This window comes from Sphaeramia orbicularis, chromosome 5 (genome assembly GCF_902148855.1).
Source record: "Sphaeramia orbicularis chromosome 5, fSphaOr1.1, whole genome shotgun sequence".
Lineage (NCBI taxonomy): Eukaryota > Metazoa > Chordata > Actinopteri > Kurtiformes > Apogonidae > Sphaeramia > Sphaeramia orbicularis.
This window is the reverse complement of record NC_043961.1, coordinates 60830275-60843783: the sequence shown is the minus strand read 5'-3', so window position 1 is coordinate 60843783 and position 13509 is coordinate 60830275. Positions and strand designations below refer to the sequence as shown.

The 13509-nt window shown below is 40.1% G+C and overlaps 1 protein-coding gene across 1 annotated transcript; it reads right to left on the bottom strand.

The window, feature by feature from the left end:
- Window positions 1–2959: 2959 nt before the first annotated feature.
- dag1 (dystroglycan 1) lies at window positions 2960–11328 on the bottom strand. The gene is given in 18 exon segments (XM_030135025.1): window positions 2960–4029; window positions 4031–4761; window positions 4764–4833; window positions 4836–4925; window positions 4927–5201; window positions 5204–5255; window positions 5257–5295; window positions 5297–5361; window positions 5364–5418; window positions 5420–5714; window positions 5716–5783; window positions 9151–9180; window positions 9182–9387; window positions 9390–9441; window positions 9443–9487; window positions 9490–9588; window positions 9590–9613; window positions 11308–11328. Coding segments are annotated over 18 exon segments (2292 nt in total). The 3' UTR covers window positions 2960–3954.
- Window positions 11329–13509: the final 2181 nt, after the last annotated feature.

Sequence of the window (13509 nt, the reverse complement as noted above, 5' to 3'; positions counted from 1 at the left end):
TGACATGGACTAAAAGCCTCATCCATAAACATGAGCCAGGGTTTGAGTTGATGTATGATGAATATGACATTATACAAAAAAAAAGATAAAAGAAAAGAGGAAAGAAACTCCTGACAGAACGAGCAAAGACAAGTTAAACCAAGAAGAAAAGTTGATTTTTTTTTGTTTTTTTGTCGTACCAGTTGGTTTTTATTATGTCAATGCACACTCGATAAGCAAAAAAAGCCTTGGCATCCTGCAAAAAAACCAACAATATTATGACAATACAAGTCACTTTGCTTGAGCCTTGCATCCAAAGCAGTCGCTGAATGGACTGCATCTTAACATTATTATTATTATTGCAAAAAGGGTCACTTTCAGTTGAAACTCATCAGCAAACATAAAAAGGACATAAAAATAAAAATTTGTGATTACATAAAATATGGGTCATTTGATCTCTGTATAGTGGAAGATACATTTTTGATATGCAAACACACACGATAAAATAAAACAATTGAAATATGTGACCCATGATGAAAACAAAACAAAAAAAAAGAAAAGAAAGTGTACATAACTGAATCATAATTAAACGTCTAGGCTAAGATTTTACAAATCACAGAAGACTAATCATTAATCATGGTTTCTTTTAATAGTCAAACTATTTGAGGCTGTATCAAAAACTTTGTAAAAAAATTAGGAGATTTTTCTGTCGACGTCTCGCAGCGAAAGCGAATTACCGTAAATTCAAGGTTTTCGTTCGTCTTTATTACAAACCTCCTCTTTTTCTAATTGTCGTCTCTGTGACCTCTGAAATGTGAATATCTGTACAGTTGCCATCCGGTACACGATATTTCTCATTTGACGAGGAGAAAAGAACTACCTCAGTACGTAAAATATTAAAAAAATAAAATAACTATCTATCCCCGGTCCAAAATAAACTGTAGGGCTTATTTTCTGATTTATGTCCAAGTTTGGGTGTAAATATCTGAGAAAAGGTGTTAATTTATGAACAGAATTTAATTAGCATCAGCCAAATTATGCAGCGATCGATCCACTTGGAGCTGAAATCCTCATTAGGGGCGTTAGATAAATAAAATATCGGTTCTGCTATATATCGCAATATGTCATTTCACAATACTGTAGTGATATTAAAAAGTACTGTATGGATATTTTTAGGTGTTTATTCAAATGCAGATATTGTGGAGGCTGATTTTTGTTTTTTTGGTTTTCTTTATAGTTTATATCTTATTTATTATTATTTAACATTCTTTTAGTAAATAATGGTTCTTTGAATCCTCCTAAAAGCACTTTTTTCTGTCTGAGAGGCAGACGCTCATTCCTTCGTTGGGATTGAACTCAAATCCTGTTCTGATGTTAGTTGTGAACTAATAGAATCTGAACATTTGAACAGGATCTGAAACTGGAATGTCTGGAAAACAGAATTTCAGTTTGAACACAGTTGGAACATTTGGTGATAGAACATTAGATCCTGTTGGGATCAAACACAAATGTGTTTAGTATTTGTGCAGATTTATGGTGTAATTCAGTTCTTACAGGAAATAATCACTTAAAAAAAACGAAACAAACAAAAAATTGCCTTTTTGGACTGCACCAGAGCAGGTCTACAGTTGGACAGTTTATGTGTATGTGATTCAGTTTAAATTTGGTTACAACTGGTCTAGACATGTGGACTTCACAGACAGAACAGGATCCTAAACTGGCCTGTGAGTGACCCGCACCTCCAACCAGCGCTGCAGGACTACAGATGTAGACCGTGGTGCAAACATGGTGGAAGTGTTCTCTGCAGGACACTTTCAAAAGGACAGATGGACAGCTTTCACAATCTTTCTCTCAAATTTGGACTAAACATGATTTTTTCAGATATCTCCAGCTCCATCATTACTGTGTAAAGGAAATAACTGTTCTACGACAGAGACTCCCCCTCTCTAATTCAAATACTGGTGGACGCCTAGAAAGGTTCCAGGAACAAAAACATCACTGGTAAAATTTATACAAGTTTGAATTTAAAAGACAATGAGACATATTTTCACGCAAAAAAATCACTGGCAGAGGGACCTGCACGAGGAAATACCAAATGAGATCTGGTCAGAGGGATGGAGGTGTCCAAACTGGACTACAAACTCACTATCACGGAGGGGTTTTTGTTTCAAATGGCCCGTTTCTTTATTCCACCTGCACGAAAATCCCATTTTTCTGGAGTTCATTTTCCTGCTGGAGGGAGTGCGGTTCACTGGAGGCAGATCACACATGTTCTGGTTTTGTCCTGGTATTTTCAGCTTTTGGGGAGAGATGATTAAACTGATGTATTCAGTTTTTGGTGTTCATTTTCATGTCACTGGCTATTTTGTTTTTTAGCATTCCCCCAGAGGAATTATGTAACAGTGACATATTATCTATTTAGAATAGTGCTTGCTGCAGAGAAAAAAGCCATCACCAAATATTGGCTTAAAAGGACCCTCCCTCAGTCTCCTTGGTGATAAAAATTGTCAACCAAATCCATTCAATAGAAATGATGACATACAATCTGCACCTACAACAGCACAAGGATGTAAAATACTGGAACAAATGGGACGTTTTCATTCAACCTGTGGACAGTAAACCGTCTGCAAATGTCTGAATGGACCTGGGGCCTTTTCGGTTTGTTTTGTGCCTTATATTAAAACAATAAAAAATAAAGTACAAAAAAAACCCCAAAATTGCCTTCTTAACAGTATTGCGATATATCGTGACATATCGTATCATGATCCTAGTATTGTGATTTGTATCGTATCGCCCCATTCTTGCCTATACACAGCCCTAATCCTCGTATCTTTGCAGAAACGTGCTCCTCTCTTTCCATCACTCGAACCGTATTCGTACGTTACGTTAGTTATTCTGTAAATTCTGCTTAAAGAGGTTTCATCGCTTTATCAAACGTTTTTTAAAAAAAAGCTCCTGCAGGTTATTTTAGCGAGGCAGTCCTTTTCTTCTCACTTTCTTCCACCACCCAAAAAAAAGAAGAAAAAAACGAAAGAAAAAAAAATAGAACACAATCTATCTGAACATCTTCCAGATATACAGTGAATTTTTAAAAACAATGAAACAAACTAATTATTTATTCATCTCTAAATCTTTTTTAGGCTACCTTTGTTATTCTCATCTTTACTAGACATTGTGAATAAGGATAGAAACAGACAACTAGTGTTAAAAGGCAAACCGTATTGAATCTGAATAAACACACACTCATTCATACGCACACACACACACACAAACACACTCCCGTTCTTTTGCGTTGTCTTCAGGAGTTATTTGAGATTCCCGTGTCGTGTTTTCGCATTTTGACAATCTCGCTCTCCTTAATAAAAACACGAGTCGTCGCCTGCAGCGGTCTGATGGCAGTTCACCGTCTTCTCGTATTATTGAAAAACAAGACAAAAGAGCAAGTTGTTAGGCAAATGATTCAGTCCAGAAAACAAAAAAAAAGAAGACGACGGAAAAAAAAAAAACCAAACTCTCGGGATAAAGATGAAAAACCCAGAAATCAAACCTGGTATCCAAATTAACTGAAAAAAAAAAAAAAAAAAAAAAAATGAAATGCCGGGAAGGGAGAGCACGTCTCCCATGTGACCAGCTGGTCAATCTGAAATCCGATATGACGACGAGAAGTTGTTTGTCTTAGGCCACTGTAGTAGCTGGGCTACCACTAAAAACAGTAGTCTCTCCCAGCTGTTTCAAGCAATCCTCCCATCTGTCCAATGAAACCCCCCCCCCCCACCACCACCACCACCATCCGGCACATGACCCCCCCCGACCCTGACCACAGTCCCCTGGAGTTGTTTTGTACTTTAGCACCTCTTTGTCGTCCCTCCCTGTAAATGTCCGCACAGACAAAACACCAGAATGGAAACCGTCACAGTTCCTCGGGCGTCCTCTCCCTCCGCCCTGGGGGGGCAGGGGGGGAGGGTTAAACAAGTCTTAGGGTGGCACATAAGGGGGCGGAGATCTGTAGGGAGTCATGTTCTTGGGGCGGGAGCCTTTGCCTTCCATCGGCAGTGGTGAAGGGAGGAGGCGGCTGATAGGGGGGGGCGTTGGGGTCCTCGTCCCTCAGAGCTGTGTACTCTCCTAACAGTTCCTGGTTCAGAGGAGTGGTCTCTGGTGTGGCCACGTTGGGGTATTCTGGGGGTGGGAGCGGGGGTTTCTCTTCCTGTAGAATCAAGGGCATACTAGAGGACGGAGGCGGTTTGGAGTCGTCCAGTTCGTCTGCGAAAATGATGGGCACGCCCTTCTTGATGAAAGTGGCCTGGTCCTCGATGGTCAGTTTGCCCTTTCGTTTCTTTCTGTAGCAAATCATCGCGATGATGCCTGCGATTAGCAAGATCGCTGCGACAACCACAGCAGGAATGACCGTATGGAGATAGACATCGTCTGTGCTTTGACGGCTCGATCCCAGACCTGGTGTGACCGCCGCAGGTTCTGGTATATCGATCTCTCGTGGTGGGATGAAGGAGTACGTTCTGCAACTTGCCCTTCCTTTGACCATGACATCCAGAGGTCGGAATTCAGGTTCCATTGCATAACGGAAACTCTGCGTGGGCGTTCCTTCAGCGTTGGCTAGTGCCTTGCTCATGGCTGCCAGCTGTTCTTTTGGACACGGTGGCGTCGGGAGGCTCGTATTCGTCCACTCAACCACGATGGACCCTTTGCTGACATTTCGTAGACTCACGGTGCTGCTGTTACGGTCTCCTAGAGCGTACGCCAGCTTCTTGACCAACAGAATCTTTTATGAATGTCGTTAGTTACAGAACGCGGTTCGCCTTCGAATCGGGCCGTAAAGATCACCGGTGTTTTGTCGTTCATAAGGCCAGCGGTTTCACGCGGACCTCAAACGCATCGATCGCAGTCTGGCCACCTTTATCGGTCGCCTGCATGAAATATTCATGTTTTCCCCACGTGTTGAACGTCGGGTAGGCCGTAAAGCAGTTGGCTGGTGTGTTTGAACTGGATCCAGGAGCCCTCTGCGACCACTTCATTGTTGTGCTGTCTCAAGGTCAGACGGAGCTTGTCTGTTGTCCCGTCTTCTAAGTCAAAGAAAGTGTCTAAGGGAATCTTTACCTCGAAATAGGTGCCCACTAATGCATTCACTTGGTCGAGAGGATTGCGCAAGATAGGTTTAACGTTGTATGGATCTGGGACGACGCCTGGAGATTGTGTGGTGTGTCTCGTGGCTTAGCTGTAGATGTCTTTGGTTCTCTTGGCACTGGTGTCGTTTTGGGGTCTCTTAGGTTTCTTTGTGGGTCTTCTGGTAGGGGGAGGGAGGTGTGGCAGTGGCTTCCACATAAGTGGGCCTGGTCATGGTTGGCTGGATGGGTATGGTGCTGGTGTCTCCATCACTCTTGTCGGCTGAGGAGGTCCCAAGGTCGGGGTGTGTGCAATAGGGTCAACGGACTCGGATCGTGGGCTTGCCTGGCAGGGGGACGGGGCCTCTTACAGGGGGGGCGGAACTCTCAGTCGGTCCAGCGATGGACGGTGAGGACAGGGTTGGGATAATCCTCACTGGAGGCTCCACGACAGTTGTAGGGGGAAGCACAGCCAGAACAGGTGTGGGAGTGTTATTTAACTGGCGCCTCACTCGTTTTGGGACGTGGGGTTTCTTGTTGGCGATGTGCCAGCCCACCACAGGATAGCCCAGCTTGGCCGACATTGTGCCCTCCTTTGCGGGACCCTGGACACTGTGATGTCGGGACGGTGCTCTGGTCCAGAGAGCAGCCGAGCTTCCAGGACAACAGAGCTCCATTTTCCACCACCTGGAAACACATTCAGAGCGGAGGATTTTAGTATTTATGAACAAACTTACAAAGGCCAAGTCCAAAATAAACGTACACAAACACTCTTATGCCGCGTTCCACTACATCAGGGGTGGTTCAGGGGGCCATATTTAGCCCAATTTGATCTCAAGCGGGCCAGACCAGTAAAATAATGACTTAATAACCTATAAATAATGACGAATCCAATTTTTTTTTTGTTTCAGTACAAAAAAACACCAATTAATTATGAAAATATTTACATTTTACAAAAAAAGATGTGAATAACTAGGGCTGTGTATCAGCAAGAATCTAGCAATACGATACAAATCACAATACTAGGATCACGATACGATATATCACAATATATCACAATAATGTTAAAAAGGCAATTTTTTTTTTCTTTTTTTTAAATGATTATTTCGTTGAAGAATTGAATTACAGCAGAAAATCTGCACAAATATTAAACACATTTTTATTTGATCCCACAGGATCTAATGTTATATCACAAATTTTCCTGTAAAACTTAAATTCTGTTTTACAGACATTCCAGTTTCAGATCCTGTTCAAAATGTTCATATTCTATTAGTTCAGAACTACATCAGAACAGGATTTGAGTTCAATCCCAACAAAGGAATGAACATTATTTAATAAAAGAGTTAAATAATAATAAATAAGATATAAACAAAAAACCAAAAATGAACCTCCACAATATCTGCATTTGAATAAATACCTAAAAATAGCGATACAGTACTTTTTAATATCGATACAGTATTGTGAAATGAAATATTGCGATATATTGCAGAAATGATGTTTTCTTACACCTCTATGAATAACCTGAAAAAAACAGAAATTTCATTTGAAAAATTTGTGCAATTTGAACAATATTATGCCTTGTCTTATTGTTTATACATGTAGCATTTACACACAGTGTTCCATAAACATTTGGGAACAGGCCAGAATATTGTTCAAATTTTGAAGTTTGGAACGAAAATTTGAACAATTATCTCCAATATTCCATCTGTTATTATTATGAACACAACTGCAGATCCCAGTGGATCCATAAATGCACCAAACATTTAGGAACAGGCAGAATATTGTTCAAACTGCACATTTCAGGTTGTTCATCTTTGTTTTATTTATGTATTATTTGCATTTCATTGTGAAAGAATAGTTTTTGTAAATATTTTCACAGTGTAATGTTATTTTTTTTCACTTCAGTTGTTTCCACATAATTTTTCACAAAGAAAATTTGTGGTTCTCATTATTTCTGGGTTATTGTGTTATTTTTACTGTAGATCACCATTGGTCTGTATGTGGAACCTGAACCAACAGGATCTGGACAACCTGGACTGTTCAGGTTCATTTATGCACTTTCATCCTGCAGGGCCGAATGGAACCTTTGGTGGGGGGGCCAGATTTGGCCCCTGGGCCACATGTTTGGCACCTGTGTGCTACATGGAAGCGGCTGGACTCCACTCGGCTGGACTCCACTCTGGTACCAGGTCCTGTTCCAGACCGTTCCATTCCAGGATCCTACCCACTCTACAGTACCTGGTCTCATAGCGATGCGGTGCGTTACTTCTGTGTCATCTGCTCAGAGGTGCTGATAAACTCGCTCGTTGTGTTGTCTGGTCAAATTCGATGCTGAATTTTTACCGTCGGCGACCACAGACTGAACCTCCTCTGACCATGGTGTAGTTTTACAGTTTACTGTCATGTGGATTCACCTACCGACAGATTTACTGTCAACTACTGTGTCTGTTCTTATAAAAGGCGGGGCACAGAGACGACTCTGACCAATCAGTGGGTCTGCAGTGTTTACACGTCACCTTTTAATATAACAAGGTTGAAAACTTTGAGAATCACTATTGTGAAAAAAATATTGTGGAATAAATGTCTACCTTTCATGCAGTGTCTTGTGTTGAATTTATTGGAAAAATTGTGTAGTTTCAGATATAACTTCCAAACATGTGTATGACCTTGTCCTTGTGTGACTTTTGCATCATGTTTGCTGAGAAGTGGAGCAAAAATGACCCTTTTTCAGTGACAAAATAATTGCAAACCATTATTAATTCTGTTGCTGTTTGCAAATGTTCATTGAAACGGGTCTTCCTTTGAACCTTCGAAGCAGAGCTGATGGTCTGGGCCTTTAGAATGAGGATCATTTGAGTGATTTCATTCAAAGTCAGTGACGTCAGATCAGACAGTTCCTCAGAAGACGTCCTGGGACGATTCTGTTTGGATTTTTGGGCTTCTAGGGTAAGATTGGACTTATAATTCTGTATGTAGAGTTGATATGATCATAAATCTGTAATGTATATACACCATTCTCTTTCTTTTTGTGTTGTGAATAAAGCATTACCCAACAATTAAGTCTACTCTAATATTAGATCAGTCAAATCATTACTTTTACTAACCCACCCCCCATCAGTTTTTAGTGTGTGAAAAAACATACATACCACTGAAAAAAAAAACAACAACTTGCATTCACTCATCAATTTTTAAAATGTAGCCTCCAAAATTTAATCCATTCTGCCCACCTACATGAGCTACAATTAGTTTATATTATTTAGGCCCATTTACTTTCCTAAAGTGAGATCAAGTTTTTTTACAACTACATTTTCATATTGGTTTTTGAAACTGCCACCAATTTATTAGATTTGGACTGTTCTGTCAAATGATGAAGACAATTTAAGCAGCCAGAGTCACTGTAGGAAGGCTTCTACAGATCAGTTTAGAGTTCAACTAATAAAACACTCTTACATGTTATGGAGGAAGGCCTAATTGATATTTTTTTTTTAAATTTCAGACTGACTGAACAGGGCTCAGATGCCCAGACCAAAGCCATCCAGGGGTGAAGGAAGGAAGGCAGGCCTTCTGGGAGGATTCACAGCTCACACAGGAACAGAAGAAAGACTGTTAGGTTGGATTTTGAACACAAATTCAATGGTTCAATCCAGTCGTGCAGAGGTGAAATTTCATGGTTTTTTTTTGTTTCAACCTTGTGTCAATAAAAGCTCAGTGATTTGAAAACCACAAAAGATTTTGCATAAATGATTTCAGATTCAGATTCCTGAGAAAATTTGACCCTAAACTGATATAATTTTCAGTCCAGAACCAAGAACTTGAATTCTTGCCCTAAATGTCACTAAAATGACACTCAGACCTTGAACCTTGTCGTATCTGCTCCCCAGTCCTGGAACCTCGGCGGAGGTGATACCCAAAAACTAGTACCGGATACCAGATTGCCAACACCAGATTTTTCGTAATGGAAACGCAATAAGGCCGAGTCGAGTCGAGCCGGTACCACCGACGTAGTGGAAACGCGGCATTAGAATTCATTTTCATTTTTCTTCTATTTACTCACCTTCTTGGCATTACCCGGTCCAGCCATGAAGCGCAGACATGTCGAACAGCCTATTGTTGACTACAGGGAGGATCTTCATGTGCTGGAGCCCCACCCCAGAAAAACTCCTCATGCTGTCCAGGAGCGCCACCCTCTGTTCTGATTCATTTTGGGTCAAATCCGCATCCAGGATCACCGTGAGCACTGTGACCGGTTCCTCGTCGGTACAAGAGAACGGCTGGACTTCGTCTTCAGCGAAACTTGGTTCGACGCCACCTGCGCTGAATCTGCGTCCATGTGATCTTCATGGTGGAACCTCGATGGAAAACACCTCCGATGAAGAAGAGGACTTTTTGTGATCGAGATGGACACGGAGATGTAGTGGACCCCTTTGTCCTCGTCCAGAGGTAAACCCTGGAGGATTCTGCTGTTGGCGTCCCAGTGCAGCCAGGCAGGGAGGCGAGTCTTTACCCATCTCTGTGATCTGCAACACAAACACAAGCACAACACAGACGTTAACAGGGAGTATTTCATTCCTTAACGAGAAGTTAAATCATCAATACTGGGTGTCCCAAAAAGTCTGACATCATTTCATCACCTAAGAATTTGTTTTAAAATGTGTTTTAGAGCTGCAACCGATTAATCGATTAGGGTGCTTGAAGCAAATGCAAAAATTCACAATTTGATTAATGGACTCGAATTGAATTGAAGGGAAATATGCTTTGGGCAGTTTTCCTGAATTGAGCTTCTTTGTGCGTCACAATAAACTTCCATTGAAACACAACAGTGGAACCAATGTTTAACAGCAGAGAAATGAAGGAAACAAAGCTGTGATTCAGGAGAACTGTGGTTGAATGATTTTTTGGATACACTTGAGTCGATAATCAGTTACAGCTCTAATGTGTTTACTCTTTTTGCACAAAGAAGTGTAATCATTTTTATTTTGCTGCTTTCGTACGCCCAAACTCAGTCAAACATGAATGCACGACGTGAATTTGTTAGAACATTTCATAAACAAGCGCCAAGAGGAAAGTAGATTTGGACATGCCATAAGAAGTTTCAAGAGGAAGGCACTTTGTGTCGGAAAAAAGGAACTCCACTGCCGGCTTGATGTCAACATTGAACATTTGTAATAACTTTGGAACATTGTAAATTTCCCCAGAAACTTTCTTTTGAAATTTGTAGAATAAAACAGTTTATGTCCAAAATCAATCCTATTAAGCATTATATCTTCTGATCACGTAGTCCACCAGGGTTGGGAATCTTAGTTTTCAGCTGATACGATATGCATCTTGATAACAGCATCTTAAAGATTCGTGTGTGGCATCTCATGATGCGAGGTGATACCATTCACATCCAAGTCACAATACAAGCAATTAAACACAGTCTCATTGAACACATTCATTCTGGTAAAAAAAAAAAATATATGCAGTGCAATTCAATGAGCTGAGTATTTATTTATCAAATAAGACCATGACTTTTCACAAAGTGTCTTTAGTTCAGTTTCAAGAACAACGTGCCTCACATTCAGTCAGTGAAAAAGTTCGGAACTTTGTTTCCAAAGTCGTTTCTCTGTTTGTTTCTAACTCAACTTCTTGCTCCCACATTGAATCCATTTGTAATGAAATATATTTGTAATGAAGGTAAAACAGAAAAAGGTTCTGTCACTTTAAGAGACACCTACGCAGGTATTCTGGGATGTACTGTTAAATATGTATGACACTGTTTAAGGAAGTATCTGTGGTGTGTACTTCAGTATTCAGTACAGCTGATCGAGTAAAAGTACCCGTTCAGAAACCACATGTGTTCTCCTCCTGTGTCTGTCACATTCACATACACACAGTACAGGATTCATCTGCACATGCTCAGTACAGGATTCATCTGCACATGCTCAGTACAGGATTCATCTGCACATGCTCAGTACAGGATTCATCTGCACATGCTCAGTCCATCCACAGAGCTCAGACTGTTCGTGTACAGTGTACACATCCACAAATCCACAGCACACGTTAACGTGGGTCTGAAGGAAAGAAAAACTTTACCCAAATAAATAGTAACACTTTTAAATGAGAGTAAAATATATTCTTTTGAACGGATTGAATTTTATCGATACAACATTCATAACCGATACATCGCGCTATCATTCCAAACTTTTCATTCACATCGCTGCTTCTGTACCGCTGCACTGGGATCGTACATGCGCGTGTCGGCGTATCGGATAATCTTCCCATCCCTAGTAGTCTACTCCATATGGACATCTCAAATGTTGTCAATTGTTTTGGGACACCCTGTATTAAAGATGATTGTAAATAAAGGGCCAACTGAATGTTCTTCAGTCTGTATGAATACTAAAGACAGTTGAAAAAAAATAAATTAATAATTGTCTGAGCCTGTGTACTGTCTTATGGTTCTGTCACACATTTACAGGGCGCTGTGTTGTTATTATGTCATTACCAACAGCTCAAACCTACATCGTCCACTACGCCCAACACCTTCCTCACACACACACACACACACACACACACACACACACACGCACACACACACACACACACACACACACACACACACACACACACACAAGAAAAATCAGGCTTGAATTCCAGGTTAAACTCAGTTAAAATTAAAATAACTTGGTAATTGGAATATTTGGGGACCTTCCCATGGTAAGAGGCTGAGTGGAAAAAAGAAAAAAAAGATCACAGGGGAGTGACGATGCATCCACACACATAATCCAAACTAAGAACAAATACACGCTGTGCTCCCCAGAACCTACAAGTTAATTTTGCGGCGAATAAATCCTGGTTGATAATTATGGTAGAGGCAGCGCTCCCAAGACACATCATTAATGTTCTAACCAGCACACAGGCAGTGGGGGGGGGACGCATGCACACATAAACACACACACACACACACGCACACACACACACACACACACACACTACAGCATCCAGATGTACACAAACATGGACCACATCGGATCAGATCTAACACACAGGTAAACCAGCACTTAAGCAGAACATGGCGTACAGACACTGTCACCAGACTACAGTCCACAACAGTAACACACAAACACACAAACACACACCAAGGTTCTAATAATTTGGATTTTTCACTCTAGTTTAGTTGATTTAGTTTGACTTTTTTTGTCTCTAATTCAGTTCGTTTTAATTCGTTTTTAGAGCAGATTTGATAGTTTTTATTAGTTTTCATATTCTCTAAATGCTTAGTTTTTAGTTTAGTTGTAGTTTAGTTGTAGTTCAGTTGTAGTTTAGTTGTAGTTTAGTTGTAGTTCAGTTTTAGTTTTAGTTGTAGTTCAGTTGTAGTTCAGTTGTAGTTTATTTAGTTATAGTTCAGTTGTAGTTCAGTTGTAGTTCAGTTGTAGTTTAGTTGTAGTTCAGTTTGTGTAGTTTAGTTTAGTTATAGTTCAGTTGGTTCAGTTGTAGTTCAGTTGTAGTTTAGTTGTAGTTCAGTTGTAGTTCAGTTGTAGTTAGTTGTAGTTTAGTTGTAGTTCAGTTGTAGTTTAGTTGTAGTTCAGTTTTAGTTTAGTTGTAGTTCAGTTGTAGTTTAGTTGTAGTTCAGTTGTAGTTAGTTGTAGTTCAGTTGTAGTTTAGTTGTAGTTTAGTTGTAGTTTAGTTTTAGTTTAGTTGTAGTTCAGTTGTAGTTCAGTTGTAGTTCAGTTGTAGTTCAGTGTAGTTTAGTGTAGTTTAGTGTATTAGTTGTAGTTCAGTTGTAGTTCAGTTGTAGTTCAGTTGTAGTTCAGTTGTAGTTCAGTTGTAGTTGTTGTAGTTCAGTTGTAGTTTAGTTGTAGTTTAGTTGTAGTTCAGTTTGTAAGTTCAGTTGTAGTTCAGTTGTAGTTTAGTTTAGTTATAGTTCAGTTGTAGTTCAGTTGTAGTTCAGTTGTTAGTTCAGTTGTAGTTTCAGTTGTAGTCAGTGGTCTCTTTCTCTTCTTCTCTGTGCTCCTATTCAAATCAATCCCAGACAGGACTCTGCTGCTTTAGTCTCCATGTTTCCAGGTAGAGTGGGGACCAGAAGACGACTGGAAACCACAAGTGAACACAAGTGACGGAGCAAAAAAGTGTCGTATGGAGACAGCACAGAAAACTGAGAGAGACAAAGAAATCGATTTCGTATCAATCCCACATTGACAAAGATGAAAACGAAGGAAATTTTATTCATAATTTATCCTTTTTAGTTAGTTTTGTAAACACACAATACAGTTTCAGTTAGTTATCGTTTTTTTCTTTCAATTATATTTTTTATTTATTTCAGTTAACGAAAATGTTTTTACAATTCTAGTTTTCGTCATTTCATTACTTTTCGTTAACGATAATAACCTTGCACACAACTGCTTTGGAGTAGAACCCGACCAATATGGGA